Genomic DNA, 18166 nt, shown 5'->3' with positions numbered 1-18166 from the left:
TGGTCTTGGCATCAAATAAACTTGGACAGCAATCCCAGCTCTGCCCTGCAGTAGCCATGTGGTTGTGGGCAAGTCACTGCACTTCTCTGGGCCTCAAATTTCCCATCTGTAAATGGGCACAAGAAAGCCCTCACTGCCCAGTGATGAGGGAAGAAGTCAAAGACCTCATTCATGTAAAGAGCTCAGAACTGACTCCCAGTGCTAGCAGCCAGCACAGGGCTCTGCACACAATAGGCACTCAAAATGTTCTGTCGTGTTATTGCTGTTATGGTTATTATTTCAAAACCGCATTTTCAACATTCCCAGTGTCCAGGACAAATTAAGCTTATGATCGATGTGACTGTGCCCATTATCTGTGATGAGGAACTGAGTCATCCTTTCCTGATGCCACCTCCCGGCACCAGCACCCCACGCTCAGAGACCAAGTGGGGTTAGAGCCGGTCTTCTCGCATGGAGCCACCCTTGGGGCCCTGTCCAGCTGGCAGCTGGATGGAGTCTGGTAGTAACAAACATTGGGAAGTCCTGAGTCTGGGGCCAGGAAAAAATGATGGAAGGTATGGGAAGACGATGTTGAGATTGAAAGCAGACCCGAAACGCCGCCCTGACTCCTAGACCTTCTCCTCCTGGGAACAGTGGGTGAGATCTGGCTCCTAACAAGGCCAGAAAAGGACTCTGCCCTTCCTGGAACAGACTCTGGGCCCTCCAGTGTCCCCTTCCAGCCCCACTTACCTTCACATAGTCCCCGCCAGCCTCCGGCTCTCCAGTGGCCCTGGAAGGAGAGAAGAAAAGTGAGTGTTCCCAGCCCTGCCTGGCTCCCCAGCTGCCAGTCTCTGCCCACCTGCAGGCAGGAGGGGGCACTGCAGCTGATAGCATTTGCTGGAATCTGCTGGCTGGGCTACTCCTCCACTCTCCAGCTGTGCGACCCTGGGCAAGTACCTTCACCTCTCTGAGCCTGTTTCCTGTCTGTAAATCAGGGTAATGATAGCTTCTGCTTCATCGGGTTTTCTCGAGGACTCTGGGAGCTGATGAATGTTATATGCTTAACACGGGGCCTGCTCCCTGAATTGCTATCTTCAACCAGCTTCAGGACGCTGCACTCTCCTGGTTCACTCCCCACCTGCTCCCTGACTCCACGGTTGGTGGCCCCAGGCTGGGCCTCAGCCTCCTTTCCTCCCGCCCTACCCTCATTCCCTAGTGCAGAGTGACCCACCCGGTGGCACATCATGGTGCCATTGCTGGTGACATCTGGCTGCGGAATTGATCCCCTCCCCTAAGAGGTGGTCAGGATGGGGCCTGGAGAGGCCAGAGGCTGGGGGTGGCTGTTTTTCCCGGGCGCCAAATAGATATCACCCTTCCTTGTGAGGGCTCCCGTGAGCCACTTCCCTCAGTCCTCGGCCTTAAAGGCCCTCCCTTCTCCGATGCAGCCTGGACCTGCGCCTTCAGCACCAGACTCAGACACCCAACTGCCTCCTTAGCATCTCCTCTCAGATGTTTGAAGTCATTTTGACTTTCGTATCCAAAGCAGGACTGCTGATCCCCCCCACCCCACGCCCCTGCTCCCCACATCTGATCCCCATCTCAGTTGATGTCAGCTTCATCCTTCTTGTTGCTTTGTTTGGCCCCAAACCCTGCGGTCCTCTGAACCTCCTCTCTCACTCACACTCCACGCCCAATCCATCAGGAAATCCTGTGGCCCTACTTCCAAAATAGATGCTGACCACTTCTCTCCATGTGTCAACCCTGCCCCATCTGGGACGCCCTCTGTGTCCTCTGTGGAGCACAGAGCAGCCTTCTCGCTGTGTCTGCCCTCACAGCCCTCCGCCACCCAGGCGGCACTCAAGGGAAAAGCTAAGCAGATCGCGGTGCACAAACCCCACCCCCAAGCCTCCCATCTCTCAAAGAACAAAATCTAAATCCCACTCCATGGTCTGCAAATGGCTGGCCATGTAATTTATCAACTAAACCAAGACTTTTCTTCCCTTGTGAGAGTAAAGAGGGTGCCATTTTCATGCCAGAAAAACAAGTGTAAACAGGCTCATGTGTTCCCCAACCTACAATGCCCTGTGTGGCCCTGGTGGTATCTGACTGCCCACCTCATCAACTCCCACCCCCACAATATGCCTCCCTCCCTCATTCTATCCCTTATTCTGCCCCGGCCACATTGGCCTCCTTGCCAAGCTCGTTCTTGCCACAGGGCCTTTGCACTTGCTGTTCCCTTGCCTGGAATGCTCTCCGCCCCACCCCACATCATCACACAGCTTGCCCCTCCCCCTATTTTATTTAGAGCTCTGCTTAATGTCCCCAACCCAGAGAAGCCTTCCCTGACCACCCTGCCAAGAAGAGTCCCTTGTCCCTCACTCTCTGTCCTCAACCCTGCTTTCTTTTCCTCAATCTCTGCCTGAAACAATCACTTTACATTTATTTGTTGACTCAGTTACCTGACGCCTCCCCTGGGGCACTAACTTTATATAGCTCACAGGTGAGCCCCCACCATGGTGCCTGGCACATGGTAGGAGCTCAAGAACTCTTTATTGCTTAAGGAATGTATGAACAGTAAACCCTCAACCAGTATTCATCACTATTGTTATTATTAATTCTGTCAGGCTGGGCCCTGGTTCTCTGGCTGGCACAGGCCTCAGTATTGCCATCTGCAAAATAGGGAGGAAAGTCAAACATCAGGGAACTGCTTCCTCAAATACAGAAGCACCAAATTTAAATTTAAATGTGACAAATCTAATAAAAATAAATTTAAAACAAAAACAGCTGAGCTAAAAACAAGACAAAACAAAAACTGTGGGTGAAGTATATATGTTTCCAGGGCAGAATTCCATGCAGGGTTTCCCCCAGCTCCTGAGGCCAGGGGCTCCTCATTGAGAAGCTGTCTGACAGTCCTCCCTGTTCTGACATTCCAGAGTCCCTGGTGCTAGCCTTCCTTCCTGCAAAGTCCTTCCTGACCTCTAACCATAGTCCCTTAAGCTGCAGCCTGGCCCCAGCAGGCTCCCAAAGGTGTTTGGGTTCTCTCTGTCCAGCCGAGTTGGGAGTGGGGTGCAGTACAGACCCCTTCCCCTCTCACCACCCTGCTCTTCCTGGGTGAGGTGTCCCATCCCAGTGTTTCCGGCCATTTAGGCCCGGAAATCCTCCCACCGCTGGGAACAGATTGGCCAGGACACTGGGATCGCCTAGCACTTCCTCCTGCTTCCTGTCCACTTCCCCTCACGCTCTGGGCAGGAGCAGAGCCTTGGGGAGGGGGCGCCTGCCCCAGGGAGCAGGTGGGCTGAGGTGGCCAGAGCCAGTGGGGGTGCTCAGGCAGAGGCCCAGGCCCAGGAAGCTGAGGGCCTGGAGCCACCACCAGCCCCCATCACCTCTCCCTGCTCCCCTACAACACTCCAGGATTCCTAAGACATAAGGTGACCATGTTGGCTCACCACCCACTGCCATCATTTGCCCAGACTATGGCCACCACCTCATCACTGCCTCCTAGCCTGCATCTGTGTCCCTCTGGCTTGTTTTCCCCCCAGCAGCCAGAGCAATCCTGTTAAAATGAGTCAGCTTACGACTTTCCTCTGCTCCAACCCACTGGAGTGACCCCTAGTTTCACACAGAGTAAGAGCTAAAGTCCTGGGGACTTCCCTGGTGGCACAGTGGTTAAGAATCCGCCTGCCAATGCAGGGGACACAGGTTCGAGCCCTGGTCCAGGAAGATCCCACACGCTGCGGAGAAACTAAGCCCGTGCGCCACAGCTATTGAGCGTGTACTCTAGAGCCGCGAGCCACAACTACTGAGCCCGCGAGCCACAACTACTGAGCCCGCGAGGCACAACTACTGAGCCCGTGCGCCACAACTACTGAAGCCCGTGTGCTCCGTGCTCCACAATAAGAGAAGCCACCGCAATGAGAAGCCCGCACACCGCAACAAAGACTAGCCCCCACTGGCTGCCAACTAGAGAAAGCCCACGTGCAGCAACGAAGCCCCAACACAGCCAAAAATAAATAAATAAATAAATTTAAAAAACAAAAGCTTAAGTCCTCATAACAGCCTTCACACACTGGCTCTGACCACACTCCTCTCACTCACGCTGCCCCAGCCAGGCTGGGCTTCTTGCTGCCTTTTGTTCCCACCTCAGGGCCTTTGCACTTTCTGTTCCCTCTGCGAGAATACTTTCCCTCCAGATATCCACTGAGCTCCCGCCTTTCCCTCCTTCAGGTTTTTACCAAAATGTCCCTTCTCAGTGAGGCCTTCCCTGGCCGCCCATCCGGCAGTGAAGTGTGGCCTCTCAATGCTCCCCACCTCCCCGCCCTGCTTTGTCGTTCTCCGTAGCGCTTCATCTGACTTGCCCTGAACTATCTCCTCTCACCAGAACATCAGCTCCACACGGGCAGGGGTTGGGTTCTGCCTAGAATGGTGCCAGGCACCCTATAAAGATGTTTTGCTCTGTTTTCTATTTTCTGGTCACACGGCGTGGCATGTGGGATCTTAGTTCCCTGACCAGGGATCGAACCCGTGCCCCCTGCAGTGGAAGCATGATGTGTTAAACACTGGACCACCAGGGAAGCCCCTGTAAAGATGTTTTTGAATGAATGAATGTCCCAGCAGCGCCTGCAATCCTGAGGACAAACTCTAGTTCTCACGGGTCGGCCCGCTGTGACCCAGCCCTTGCCAGCCACCCCTCCTCTCGTCCTTAGGGTCCTCCATGCACTCAGGCTTCACACTTCCTCCAAAGAGCTCTACACCCTCCAGCCTCAGGACCTTTGCACATGATATTCCTTCTGCCTAGAGGAATTCTCTCCCTTAGAGTCAGAGTAATCCCTACTCAGCCTGCAGATCTCAGTTTGCTTGGAGATTTCTAGAATGTTCTCTCTCCCTTTGTAATGATCAAATCCAGGAATCAAAGCTTCCATTTTAAAAAACTCAGCTCCGGGCTTCCCTAGTGGCCCAGTGGTTAAGAAACTGCCTGCCAGTGCAGGGGACACGGGTTCGAGCCTTGGTCTGGGAAGATCCCACATGCCACAGAGCAACTACGCCCGTGCACCACAACTACTGAGCCTGCACTCTACAGCCTACGAGCCACAACTACTGAGCCCACGAGCCACAACTAGAGCCTAGAGCCCATGCTCCGCAACAAGAGAAGCCACTGCAATGAGAAGCCTGCACAACGAAGAGTACCCCCTGCTCACAGCAACTAGAGAAAGCCCGCACACAGCAACGAAGACCCAACGCAGCCATAAATAAATAAATAAATAAATAAAAATAAAAATAATAAAACGAAACTGAAATACTGTATTTTAAAAAAATTTAAAAAATAAAAAACTCAGCTCCATTAATTAATTAATTTCTTATTTTATGGATTTAAAAGGCACTTCCTCTCTAATATTAGTGGCGAAATCAATTAATAAATAATAGTGACAACTGAGCTAAATCAGTTCCATTAATCAGCTGCATTAATTATTTAAATAACCAACTTCTTTAATTGCCTGTATTAGCTGATTTGGTCTTATAACTGGTACCACTTATTGCATACATTAGCTTAATTAATTGAATTAATGATCAGTCATTAGAGTCCATTATCCTTTATTTCCCCAGTGCAGGTTTCGGTCTGAGCTTTCCTTTCAGGGTCTCCATCCTGGCCAGGAGGGAAGGGCGAGGCTCCCCCGGGACCCTGGAGGAGGGGCCGCCATCCTGTTCCACCTCGGCCCTCCCTCACCGCAGGCAGCCGTGCCCTGCAGAGCCCTGCAGCCCCCCTGCCCTCTGTCTGTCCCCCAGGACATGTGGTCATATGGCCTTGAGTGGACATTTCCCCAACGTCCGCCTCATGCTTCCCAGCTTTCCCCCTGCCCTCCCCTCTCTGAGCTTCAACTTCCTCATCTGTGAAATGGGCATATTTTAACTGTCTTCCCAGAGGGGTTGCAAGGATCCTATGAGAAGGAAAGGTGGAAGGTTCCTTAGCCCCTGTGGTTCCTCTCGTTGCCCCAGCACCACCACCCCCCAGATGAAATCTCCCATCCTGCTCCTCCTGGGGGGTTGAAGATACTCTCCCTCCTTCACTCCAACTTTCACTCAACCGGGGCAGAGAAGTAACCCTGCTCTATGCTCCTTAGTCCTTAAAGACCCTGAGAAGAGAGAGCTGGGGTGGAAAGCCCCATCTCTCTGGGGACACCCAGCCAAGAGGCCTTCGGGATTCCCTGCCAGGAAGGCCCTTGGCTTTAGCCTCTGCCCTGCCCCCTCTCCTGTACGACGGGCCACCACCGTCCTGGACACGTCCTTCCTCCTCTCCGCCATTCTGCGCCCTTCGTCTTCTTGACAGGGGTGAGCTCCCCAGCAGAGCTCAGGAAGGGTCCCAACTCTGTGAGGAGAGGACAGATCGGGGGTCGCTCATCCCAGGGCAGAGCTGAGGAGTCTGAGTCCCAAGAGCTGCTGAGACTTAACAGCTGCTGGAGAAGAGCAAATGGGGAAGACGACTGAATGCCTGTGTGGAAGCCCCACTTTATAGCAGGGCACAGAGCTGCTCAGACGAGACCTGGGTTGGCTCTGCTTTATTCCTTGCCCGAGGCAGGCTCCCCCAGATGATGGGGACTGCTCCTGGATGGAGATGGGGGACACTGGGGAGGGGAAAGTGAAGAAAAAGAACATTTCAACCAGACCAGGAACCCAGAATCAACATGAGGAAGAGGAAATGAAGTGGGCAAGGACAGAGGAAAGACCCTCAGGGGCTCTGAAGAGGGCCCTCAGCTGGGAGGGAGGAGGCTGTGTGACCCTGGGCGAATCCCCCTGGTTGGGCCTCAGTTTCCTCTTCTATAAATGCGTGTGGTGATCGCCTGAGCATCCTGTGTACCGGTACTTCCTCGGGCCAGGTCCAGGATAAATGCTCTACTTTGTCTAGTCCTCACAATGACCCTGTGAAGCAGGTGCTGTTATTGTCCCCAATTTACAGATGGGGAAACTGAGGGTCAGAGAGGGGAAGGGGGTTTCTCAATGTTGTAAAGACAAGTCAGTGGGCCTCTGAGCTGCTGATGTAGCCGACCCCTTTCTTCCCCAGCTCTCACGCCACATACGTCCAGCATTCTGTAAACAGAGTCCCCTAAGGGTTTGAGGGGATGTGGCTCCAGCTGGGGTTGGTGGGGGGACCGTCCATCCTTCCCGAGCCAGCGCAGTTCCCACAGCCTCAGGCGTCTGGGGGTCTCAAGGGCTGTGAGAAAGTCTCCACAGGAAATGAGAGCCAGGAGCAGCTGGGCCCCTTTGGAAGACAAGGACCAGCCGCCCAGAGCCTGAGGAGGCTGAATGGGCTGAGCCCACCACAGCCCCCTCCCCCGGTGGGTAATCACTACCAGATGCCCGGCAGCTGACGTCACTTTGCAGGGCCGAGAGGGTCGTGGGACTCTGGGGAGTGTTGGGAATTCTTGGACCAGAATCAACATTCCGAAAGGAAATGGTGGGGGGGGTGGGGACGGGGGTCTTGGCCTGTTCTCAATGCCTGGCACCAGGGCTGGGGCATGGGCAACACAGGGTGCCCCCGGCCGGGGTGCTTCCTTCTCCACGTCTCAGTTTCCTTCTGAACAGCCCTGGAAGTGGAGTGGAGGGGCCTGGGTCTCTGGGAGGCAGGAAAGGGTGTTCAGGTGAGACACTTTAGAATGAGTAGGACTGCGGTCAAATCCTCCTTAAAGAAGTCCTCGTAAAACATAAGTCAGAGTGGGGCCTTCCTCTGCTTGAGGCCAGCAACGGCTGCAACTCGCTCAGAGTCAAAGCCAGGTCCTTGCCGGGCCTTCCAGGCCTTACTTATCTGAACCCATTTCCTTTCTGGCCTCATTTCCACCACTCCTCTCCCCAGCCCCCATCTTGCTCTCTGCTGCTCCTCAAACGTGCCAAGGATGCTCCCACCTCAGGGCCTTCGTACCTGCTATTCCTTTGGCCTAGAATACCCTTCCCCAGATATCAAGATGGTTTGTTCCCAGTACACCGGAAACTAATATAATATTGCATATCAACTATATTTCAACTAAAAAAAAAAAAAAAAAAAAGAGGGTCTGTTCCCTCATCTCCTTTGCTCAAACATCAGTTTCTCACTGAGAGTTTTTTCTTGGCTAACCTTCCTAAATTGCCACCACCAGCCACTACCCTCCAAGACCAATTCCCCTACTTGATCTGAATCTTTCTCCGTAGTGCTTTTCTCTTCTGGCTGACCGGGTAACTCATTATCTTGTTTATCATCTGTCTCCCCCACACTGGAACGGGGGCTCCTTGAGAGCAGGGTTTTGTCTGCTGTGCTCACTGCTGTCTCCCTAGAACCTAGAAGGATGTCTAGGGATTGTTGCATCTCAGTAACTATTAAAATGAATGAAATTCCAACTCAACTGTGTCATCTCGAGCAAGTTGTTAACCTCACAAAACCTCGACGTCTTCATCTGTAAAATGGGCTCCTATTACCGCCTTTTCAGGGGGGTATGGGAAGTCATTTGAAGTAATGGTAGAGACAGCTCTGAGATTTTTACTTGCAGGAGGTGAAATGTGGCCTAGTGGTTAAGTGCTTGGGCTTGGGAGTTGGTCAGGAAGGAATCAAATCTAGGCTCTGACACTTAACCTCTCTGTGACCCCAGGAAAGTCCCTTTCTCTCTCTGAACCTCAGCCTCCTCGCTGGTAAAATGTGGTAGATGGCACCCATTGAGTGTTCCAGGCAGGGACGGCCAGTTGTCCTCTGGGGGGACCCTGCCCTGACAATTCCTGTGTGTGTGGGGGGGGGGTGTTGGGGGACCTCCCTTCCCTCTCTGAGACTCTGCTTCCTCCTCTATAACATGGACTGAAGGTAGAGTGTCAGGGCTCTCTGGGCCCACTATTTCCCTGCAGAAGGCTGAGGGTGCCGGGGGGATGGCGGGAGACTGGGCTGGTGCTCTCCTTTTTGGGAGCTAAAGGCCCTTCATTCCCCTTCTATTGGCCCCTCCTCCCTCCTTCCTCTGCATCCCCCATGATCTCAGCAGGGAACAGGGCACCAGGAAACTCCTGCAGCCTCACCTCTTCCCCTTCCTTCCTTTTGCTCCAGGTGCAACCTGCTTCCCAGGGGGTAGGGGAGGGACACGTCTTCCCCAGCTTACGCTGCTCCCTGAACAGCCACTGGGATGACCCCCTTGGGACACTCAGGAATGAGTCTCCCAGTCTTACTCAGTGGCAGTTCTCAAATGCCCTTGTTCCCAAGCTGGATGGATCCTCAGAGACCATCCCAGGCCCATCTTGGCTGCTGGGGAGATTGAGGCCCAGAGTAGGGCAGGACAAGCCTGAGATCACACAGGCAAAGCAGGTCGCCTGACTCCAGCACAGATCTGGGCTTCACAGGCTTCTAGAAAAAATGTTCAACAATTCCTGGACTCCTACTTGGCCTGGAGAGCAGGTGGGACACTGGGTCCCAGGGCACCAGGAAAGGGCTCAATCTGATCTGCTAACCCCACCCCCCTCAGGACCCCTGGACACTCCAGATGATTAGGGGGGTAAGGGAAGTCTCCCTATTTCCTCTGTTAGCTCTAAGCCAGGCCTGATGCCAGAGGCACTGCCAGGACCATCTCTGCCCACAGGGGAGGAAGGCTGGGTCCTAGACTTGGCATTCTCAAGGGGTCTCAAGACCTGTTGGAGGGGAATGGGTTGCCTAGTCGTTGAGGGCCTGGTCCAGGAAGGTGGAGTTAAACCCTAGCTCTGACTTTCACTAGTTGTGTCAAATTGGGCAAGTAAACCTCTCTTTCGTCATCTGAAAACTGGAGATAGTAATAGTGCCTCTCTTCTGGTACTGTTGTGACCAGAAGATGCCCAACCTGTGCCGGGAGAGGCTGGGGATAGAGTTACACCAAAAGAAAGTTTAAAAGTCCCTGATGCTAAACTCACACCCAGGTTTGTCAGCTGCCCCAGGGGCACGGATTTCCCCCTCAGACAACTCCCGTTCCTGGCGGCGGCCCTCCTCGGTCCCAGCTCGGTCACTCACCCTCTGGGTCCCAGTGCGGGGCACCTTCGGCCCACCGCAGTCATAGTTCCCTGTCTTCACGGCCTGCAGCCCTGGGACCTCCTCTGCTCGACGGCTCCCGCCTTTCTCAGGATACGGAGCTGCGGAGCTTAGAGCAGGACTCCTGGGGAGGAGCCTGGCCTGTAGGCCACGCCTCGGACGCGCCCCACTGCCCTCCCTGGGCGCGCTCCACTGCCTACTCCTCCCTCCGGGAAGGACGCGCCCCGCCTCGGACACGCCCTCCGCCTGCTGTCTCGCTCCGCCCTCTCCCCCATCTGTCAGGCCGGAGCGGAAAGGCCACGCCCCCGAGCACACCCCCTCCGCCTCGCCCCGCCCCACTCCGAGGCCAGCTTCCCCAACAGTCCCTGCGCCGCATGGGAAGGCCACGCCCCCTGCACACGCCCATTCTCCACGCCACGCCACGCCCCACCCCGCTTCAGCAAACCCTCAGCGCGCTTCTCAGACTTCGGTTAGCTCAGAACGCCCCCGGAGCTACGAGGCCCGCTATCCTGCATACAATCCTTGCTCCACACCCGAATGAGGCCGAATTTAAGAGGGGATGGCAAGAGAAGGCAGCCTGGAGCAGCCAGAGATGGTGGAAAAGCGTTTGTTTTATTCATCATAAACGTAAGCACTCCCATTTACCGAGTTGCTTGTGGTGTGTCAGGCGCTGTGCTAAGATTTTACAAGTATGTTACTCTTGAATTCTCACCACAACCCTACAAGGTAGGTGCTATCGTTGTGCCCATTTATCAGATGAGAAGAGTGAGGCTCGGAGAAGGGAACAGACTTGTCCAAGGTCATGCAGTCAGTAAGAGGCAGCGTCTGGACCGGATTCACTCTGCAGCTTTACAAGGTCCTGCTCCCCACTGAAGGACCAATTACCCCAGCACACAGAAGCTGTGCTTGGTGTCTCAGGGCAGAGTCACTCAAGAGAGGTTCCAGAACTAACCCTAGAGTTACTTTTGTTCAGATTTTTTCCCCCCTCTTTATTTCAATAGGTACATCTGACCAGTATGGTTTAGACAAAGGCTCTGAGTGTTGAAAAGCAAGGGACTGGGGGTGCAGGGGTGGTGGTGGGATGAATTGGGAGATTGGGATTAACATATATACACTAATATGTATAAAATAGATAACTAAGAACCTGCTGTATAAAAAAATAAATAAAAAAAGAAATAAACTGGAAAAAAAGAAAAGAAAAGCCAGGGACTCCTTTGGTGGGGGCTGAGGGGGTCTCCCAAGTGCATGAAGTACATGGCTGGAGGGCTTAGAAGATGGTGGGTACAATGTGGTGGATGAGTGTGCAGCCACTGGAGACAGACAGGCAGATTCCTGCTCAAATCCCAGCTCTGCAACCTTGGCTGAGTCTCAGTTTCCCCATCTGTAAGATTGGCGGGGGGCGGGGGTGGTGGTGGTAATAGTACAATCTTTTTCAGAGTGTTCAGTGAGTAACATTTGTTTTGACACCCAGTAAAATGGGTACAGACTAAATGAGAGCTATGGTCATATCATCACTATTTGTATTTTTTTTTCTTTTTCTTTGCGGTACGCGGGCCTCTCACTGTTGTGGCCTCTCCCGTTGCGGAGCACAGGCTCCGGGTGCGCAGGCTCAGCGGCCATGGCTCACGGGCCCAGCCGCTCCGCGGCATGTGGGATCTTCCCGGACCGGGGCACGAACCTGTGTCCCCTGCATCGGCAGGTGGACTCTCAACCACTGCACCACCAGGGAAGCCCCACTATTTGTATTTTTGCATCAACTCAACACACCCTGTAACCAAGTTAGTTAACAAATGGTCTTCTAGATCAAGGGGAGCAAAGTTGTCCAGCAGAATTAAAGGTGGCGATTCGGGTGTGGGCCCCAGGGCAGGGATCCAGTGATTGGGCTTGGATCCACCCAGTAGCTGAGGGCCCATGCTGGAGGCTGCCTAGGGCTCTGGAGTCGGGGTGGGTGCGGGGGGCGGGGGCGGGTCTTAGTTCAAGTCCTGAGTTTGTCATTTGCTAGATGTGCACCCTGACTGGGGCAGATGACATTCCCTCTCTGAATCTCAGTTTCCTCTTCTGTCATATGGAAATAACAGTATCTTCTCCCTGGGTTTGTTTTTTTTCCCTGTTTTTTTTTTTTTTTTTCCTGAGAATTAATTACAAGTGAAGGGCTAAGAACAGTGGCTGGTCTATAGTAAGCACTTGGTTAATGTGTAGGTATGTTTGTGTGTGTGTGTGTTTTGTTTTGTTTTGTTTCTACTCAGATGTGTGTGTTGGGGGGTCCTCTCCAGGATCTACTGGTAGGAGGCTGGAGACACCATCCCCGCAGGTCCTGCCCTCACCCTCCCCTGATGGGCACCTACCTTTCTGAGAGCACGTTCCTGGGGTCTCGCTCCTCTTCTGTGTCTGCCCTGGGGTCCTCAGGTTTTCTCATGGGGCCTACTTCCCCTGCTGAAGTGTTGGGTCCGACTGCTGGGGTGTCCTCCACGGGGGCATCGGTCCCCACCAACATCTTCTTGGCTGCCTCTAAGCCTGAGGGGTCAGGCAGCCCTCGGGGCACCACATGGGGCTCAGGGCCAACCTCCTGGGCCTCCTGGATGGCCTGTTGGTCCCGAACCTTCTTGATGCTGGGGCGAGGCATGGTGCCCATGTGGCTGTACATGTCGCTGGAGCGGGCATAGGCCAGGGGGCTCTTGGGGACTGTCACCAAGTCATCCTGTGTGGCGTCAAAGGTGTCAGCCTCCAGATGGGGCTGGATGCTGGTGGAGGCCAAAGATCGTCTCAGAGTGAAGGACCGAGGAAGGTTGGAGAGACTCCCAAAGCCCTTGAACTTGAAGAACTCTGGCATGGGGAAGGGGAGGGAAAGAAGTTAATGATATTGCCAGCACTAATAATAATAACAATAAAATATTCGTGCAGTTCCACTCATTGACCGTCCAAGGAGGGTTAGGAGTTTCACTGACACCCCACTCTAACTTATGGTATAATATGGCAGCTCTGGAATCGCATAGCCCTGGGCTTGAATCCCTTGAATTCCACATCCTAGCTGTGTGACCTTAGGCAAGTCACTTGACCTCTCTGAGCCCCATTCTCCACATCAGTAAAATAGAGATTATAGTACCCATTTCCTATGGGCAATGGGAGAACTGAAGAAAAGCATGAACTCAGCATGTGAATAACATGCTTAACATGGTACCTGAGACACAGAATAACCTCCATAAGAAGTAATGAAGGGCTTCCCTGGTGGCGCAGTGGTTGAGAGTCCGCCTGCCGATGCAGAGGACATGGGTTCATGCCCCAGTCCGGGAAGACCCCACATGCCGCGGAGCGGCTGGGCCCGTGAGCCACGGCTGCTGGGCCTGTGCGTCCGGAGCCTGTGCTCCGCAATGAGAGAGGCCACAACAGTGAGAGGCCCGCGTGCCGCAAAAAAAAAAAAAAAAAAGAAGTAATGAAGATGATGATGATCACAATAAATGCCTCTGCATTTGTCAAACATGCTGCGTGCATTAATTACTTCACTGAATTCTCAACACAACTCCATGACACAAGTTTAATCCCCAGTTTTTCAGATGAGGAAATGGAGGTTCAGAGCTGTGACATGACCTGCCTGAGGTCACACAGCGGGAGGCGAAGCATGTGTGTGTGTGTGTGTGTGTGTGTGTGAGACGTGTGTGTTGGGGTGGGGAGGGGGCGTTTGAATGAGGCTCTGTGCCCCTGAGGTGAGGGTGAAATGAGAAGGGGGTTGTCGGGAGCCTGAGGGTCCCACTCCCTGCGGTTCTGTCCTTCCTGTCAGCTGAGCCTGGTGTTGGGACTCAGGCAGCAGTGCTCGGGTGATACCATCTCCTCGTTTCCGCGGGGGTGCATGTGAGTTCCCTCCTCCCCATCCCCAGCTGTGAGACTGCCCCTCCTCACAGCCACCACCATCTGACTGACTTCACTACAGCCTCCAGATAAGCAAAAAGGAAAAACCCTGGCATTTTCCACTTCCTCGGCATCCTATGCCTCCTCAGGTCCTCACAACCATGATGGAATATATCGGTGGGATGCCCCCCTCTGACCAGACAGAAAACCGAGGCCCAGAGAGGGGAAGGAATTTGCCCAGGGTCACAAAGCAAGGCTGAGCCTGGCCAAGGGCCCAGGGCTCTGGATTGCTGGGGTCAGGGTTCTGGGGCTTTCCTCCCAGTCCTGCCCGTCCCCTCACTTGGTCTTATTCTCTGCCTCCTGACAAATGCTGTCAGAAGATGCTGAGGCTCTGCTCTTAGAAAGCTATGCCATGGGGCAGAAATTGTGCCAACGACTGCCTTCTTTCTCAGCACCACTTGTTTTGTCCCCTGGGGACTGGGGGTCTGGAGGAAAACAGTAGTGGGGCAGGGAGGGAAACTGAAGCCCAGAGTCCAGGAACTTGAGATTGAGCCCTGCTCTGTAGCCCCCTATAACCTCAGGCAAGTGTCTTGGTCTCAGTCTTCCCATCTGTGGGATACAGTCATGATGCTTTGCCCTGTCCACCCTCCTCCTGCGCTGTGAGATCAGACGAATCAGGGGAAACCGAAGTTTGCTGGCACCAGGAAGGGATCACCAACCTGGGGGAGAAGTGATGGGTGGGTGTGGCCCCTCACTGAGTTGCTCTGGGTCCCAGCGTCACTGCTGATGGGGACATGGGACAGGATCTCATGGCACACACCCCTCCCCCCGCCTCAGCCACAGCAACTCCCAGCCTGAGACCCCATGTGAACCAGGCCCAGAGGCAGGGGCTGGACTGCGTGGAGGTCTTCCCTGGCCCAGCCATGAGGTCAAAGGGAGCCAGAGGACATGCAGACGAATGGAGAGACTGAGAGTTGGGGTGGGGAGAGACAGAGAAGTAGAGACGGGCAGAGACAGACAGGAGAAGAACAGAGATGGAGAGCCTAACCAGCTGGAGAGAGAGAGATACCGGGCCAGTGATGGAGAGATGGCGACTGGAAACTCAGAAGCAGAGGCCTCTGGAGAGAGACAGAGATGGACAGAAAGAAAAACAAACAGGGTAGAGTGATGAAGAAGCAAATACAGAGAGGCTGAGATGGACGGACAGACAGAGGGATGAAGGACAGTGCAAACGGCACCCTGCACTCACTGAACTTTTTGCTGGCCTTCTTGGTCCCCTCCGTCATCTTGGCAAGTCGTGCAAAGCCCCTGGCTGGAAGGCAAGTGGCCACTCGAAGCTCTGGACATCAACGTTGAGATGCCTCCCTCACCTCCCCTTCCCCTTTCTCGCGCCCTCTCACTCGCTTCCTCTGTGTATTTTTAAACCAGTGAAACTCCCACAGCCCCACCCTCCCCATCCTCTCTGCAGGGGGCGGAGGCAGGGGCCTCCCCCAGTCCCGGCCCCTGTGGGCCTCCTCCTTGGCCTCGGCCTCAGGGAGGCAGGGGACAGACCGCAAGCGCGTGAGATCTGGAAGGTCTGGGAAATAAACCACAGACTCTGGGAACAGAGCCCACTGGGCTGGGGGCCTCTGGGGACCTGCCAACAGCTATCAGGGGGTCTGGCCAGCAGGCTGGGAGGGTGCAGGGAGTCAGACCTGAGGGCAGGGGGGTTTATTCTAAGCCTCAGTGCTGGGGGATGCACTGGCAGCGGTGGATAGGAGAGTGCCATGGTTTGGCCTGTGGGCTCTGGGACCACCCAGACCCAAATTCAAGTCTTGGCTGGCCACTTTGTCACTGTGTGATCCTGGACTAGGGAACTCACCTCCCGGAGCCTCAGTTTCCTCTCTGTGAGTAGAAGGTATTTGCAATGCCCACCTCACAGAATCCAGTGCTTGGTGCAAAGCCTGGCACAGAATCAGTGCCCACTACACTCCTTTTCAAGCTAGCAGGGACATGGCGATAATTTAGTCCACCACCCCATTGTACAAAGATAGGAAAACCGAGGCACAGACAGGCAGAAGGATTGCCCCAGGTCATACAGCGGGTTGGTGGCACAGACTGGGTTACAACTTGCCCTTTCAGGCCCCTTAACCCACAGCCTGGTGTTTTTCCACCCTACAACCCCTGTGTGTGTGTGTGTGTGTGTGTGTGTGTGCGCGCGCGCTCACATGGACAGGACAGAGATGAGGAAATGAAACCTCTCCTACACAGGTTGTCCCTGACACCTGTGGAGGCTTTCAGCAGCTGCTGGGGGCGGTGCAGCTGAAAGACCAGGAGCTTCAAATCCTGGCTCTGAGTGCTGCTGACAAGTTACTTCTGCCTCTGAAGCCTCAGTCACCTAATCTCTAGAATAGGCACAAATGCAAGGTATGCGGTCAACCCCCAGAGGCTCCAGCATGATTGGACATTATTATCTCGGACCCAGGGCTGGCAACTGAGGCTGTGATAGGGGAAGTTCAAGGTCAGATGGGGCCCATCCTTCATCCTCCATAAAAATAATGACTACTAAAGACTAACGTTTTCTGGTCACTTAGTATGTGCAGCCACAGGGCTCAGTTCTGCCCTAAGAGGCAAATGTTGTTTCTCTTGTCCTCATTCTACTCATGTGGAAACTGAGCCCCGCCCCCCGCCCAAAGTCAAGTTACCTGGAATTGGGATCTGCCTGTCCAGCTGTGGAGCCTGAGGTCCTAACTTCCACACTCATAGCTCCCGCCACCCTCTGGCAGCTGGATGATAGACCTTGGCAGGGGAAGGGTCTGCCGAACCTTTTCGATGGGATGAGGGGGAACCTGAGGCCCTGGAGGGAAAAGGGACACAGGCTGTGAGACAGAGGCAGCAAACAGGCCTGGATGGGACAGGTGTTCAAAGTTCAAATGAAAGGATGGGATTTCTGGACCATGGCCTTAGGAGGATAAGGGAGGGTACAACTCCAGCTCCCTCTTCTGAGCACTAACCATGAGCCAGGCATGGAGCTGGAAGGCCCTACAGATCGTCACAGCCCTGTGAGATGACCCTGGTACTGTCCCGTTTCACAGATGAGGGAACTGAGGCTAAAGAGGAGCAGAGACTAGACAGACAGATACCCAGGTGTTCTAACTCCCAGGCCAGTGTCCCTTCCCATCTCTGGGTTGTTGTCAGAAAAGGGAGAGGGGCCTGTGGCCTGGTGGTAGCTGGGGGTCTTCCTGGTGGGAGGTGGAGTGTGGGTCCCCCAGCTTCTCTTCCAAGAGGCAGTCACAGTGATTTGGGCTAACTGCTGAGGCTGTGGCATCAGCCAGTGCTGGCTTCCTGGCCAGGCCCACTCCCGACTTGCTGTGTGATCCTCCATAAGAGACTTTACCTCTCTGAGTCTCAGTTTCCTCATCTGTGAAATGGGGTCACAGTAGCCCCCACTTCCTGGAGTTGTTGGGAAGACGAAAGGAGCAAATGATGACCCAGGCCAGTACACTGTGGCCTCAGCAAACCCTGGTGGTTGTTGCTGAGGGATGGGGGTGGTTCAGGCCAGGGGCAGACTGGCACAGGCCAGGAAAACCCCAGGGCAGGCATGTGGTGTGAAACCTGGGAGTCCCAGCCACGATGAGGCTCTGTTGCCATGGTGGAGGGGCCTTGTCAGCGCCAGGCTAGCCCTGCTGTTGGCCCAGGTGCCAGGGCAGTTGCTGCATCCCTGAGAGGATGAATGGGGCTCAGTGTGGTGGCTCAGTGTGGCGGCTCCGCTGAGCTCAGAGCCCTCTTTGTGCTGCCTCGAGTGGCCGTTGGGAGTGTGGCTGGGGACCTGCTGGCGGGTGGCTGTCCCCCAGGCCCTCCTCAGACAGTGCTGGAGGCCAGCCCAGCCCCACTCTGCAGCACTGAACACACAAGTGCTTTCCCACCTCCAGGCCTTTGCTTGGGCCGGACCGGCACTCGGAATGCCACTTGTCCCTCCACTGGCTCTACCTTTTGCCTCCACTGAGTCCCTGAGGTCTGATTGAGCCATAGTGCCCCAGGAACCCTGCTCTGATTTCTGTCCCCTCCCTCCTTACCCTCCTCCCCACAAGTCTATGACACAGTCGTCTGCAATCTGACCAGGTACTATCAGGGATTGGAGACTTTCAATGTCATAGTCAAAGGTGTTGGACCCAGGCTAACCTGAGTTCACACCCCACCTTGGGCAAGTCACATCAACTCTCTGAGCTTCATTTTTCTCATCAGTAAAATTGGGCAAATACAACATCCCTCACAATATCCTGTGGCAACGAAATAACACGTTTATACTGAGAGTTATCATCTGTATTACATTCACTTTTGTCTTTATATGCATGTTCCAAACAGACCTCA

At 54.3% G+C, this 18166-nt stretch overlaps 1 protein-coding gene across 2 annotated transcripts in view; it reads right to left on the bottom strand.

Annotated features, from left to right (window-relative positions):
• Nucleotides 1-15205, bottom strand: part of SH2D3C (SH2 domain containing 3C) — a 32338-nt gene extending 17133 nt beyond the window's left edge. The window contains exons 1-3 of one of the 2 annotated variants that reach the window (XM_081237609.1): nt 15066-15205; nt 12319-12796; nt 730-769 (exon numbers count right to left, since the gene is read on the bottom strand). In XM_081237609.1, coding sequence (XP_081093735.1) covers nt 730-769; nt 12319-12796; nt 15066-15102 — 555 coding nt within the window. In that variant the 5' untranslated portion in view covers nt 15103-15205. Of the gene's footprint in view, nt 1-729; nt 770-9955; nt 10056-12318; nt 12797-15065 lie in introns of those variants that run through there. The other variant, XM_081237610.1, reaches the window with a different exon arrangement.
• Nucleotides 15206-18166: the final 2961 nt, after the last annotated feature.

The sequence above is a fragment of the Mesoplodon bidens genome (assembly GCF_964165515.1).
Source record: "Mesoplodon bidens genome assembly, chromosome: 6".
Lineage (NCBI taxonomy): Eukaryota > Metazoa > Chordata > Mammalia > Artiodactyla > Ziphiidae > Mesoplodon > Mesoplodon bidens.
The sequence above is the reverse complement of the archived record's forward strand: the minus strand, read 5'-3'. Positions and strand labels throughout refer to the sequence as shown.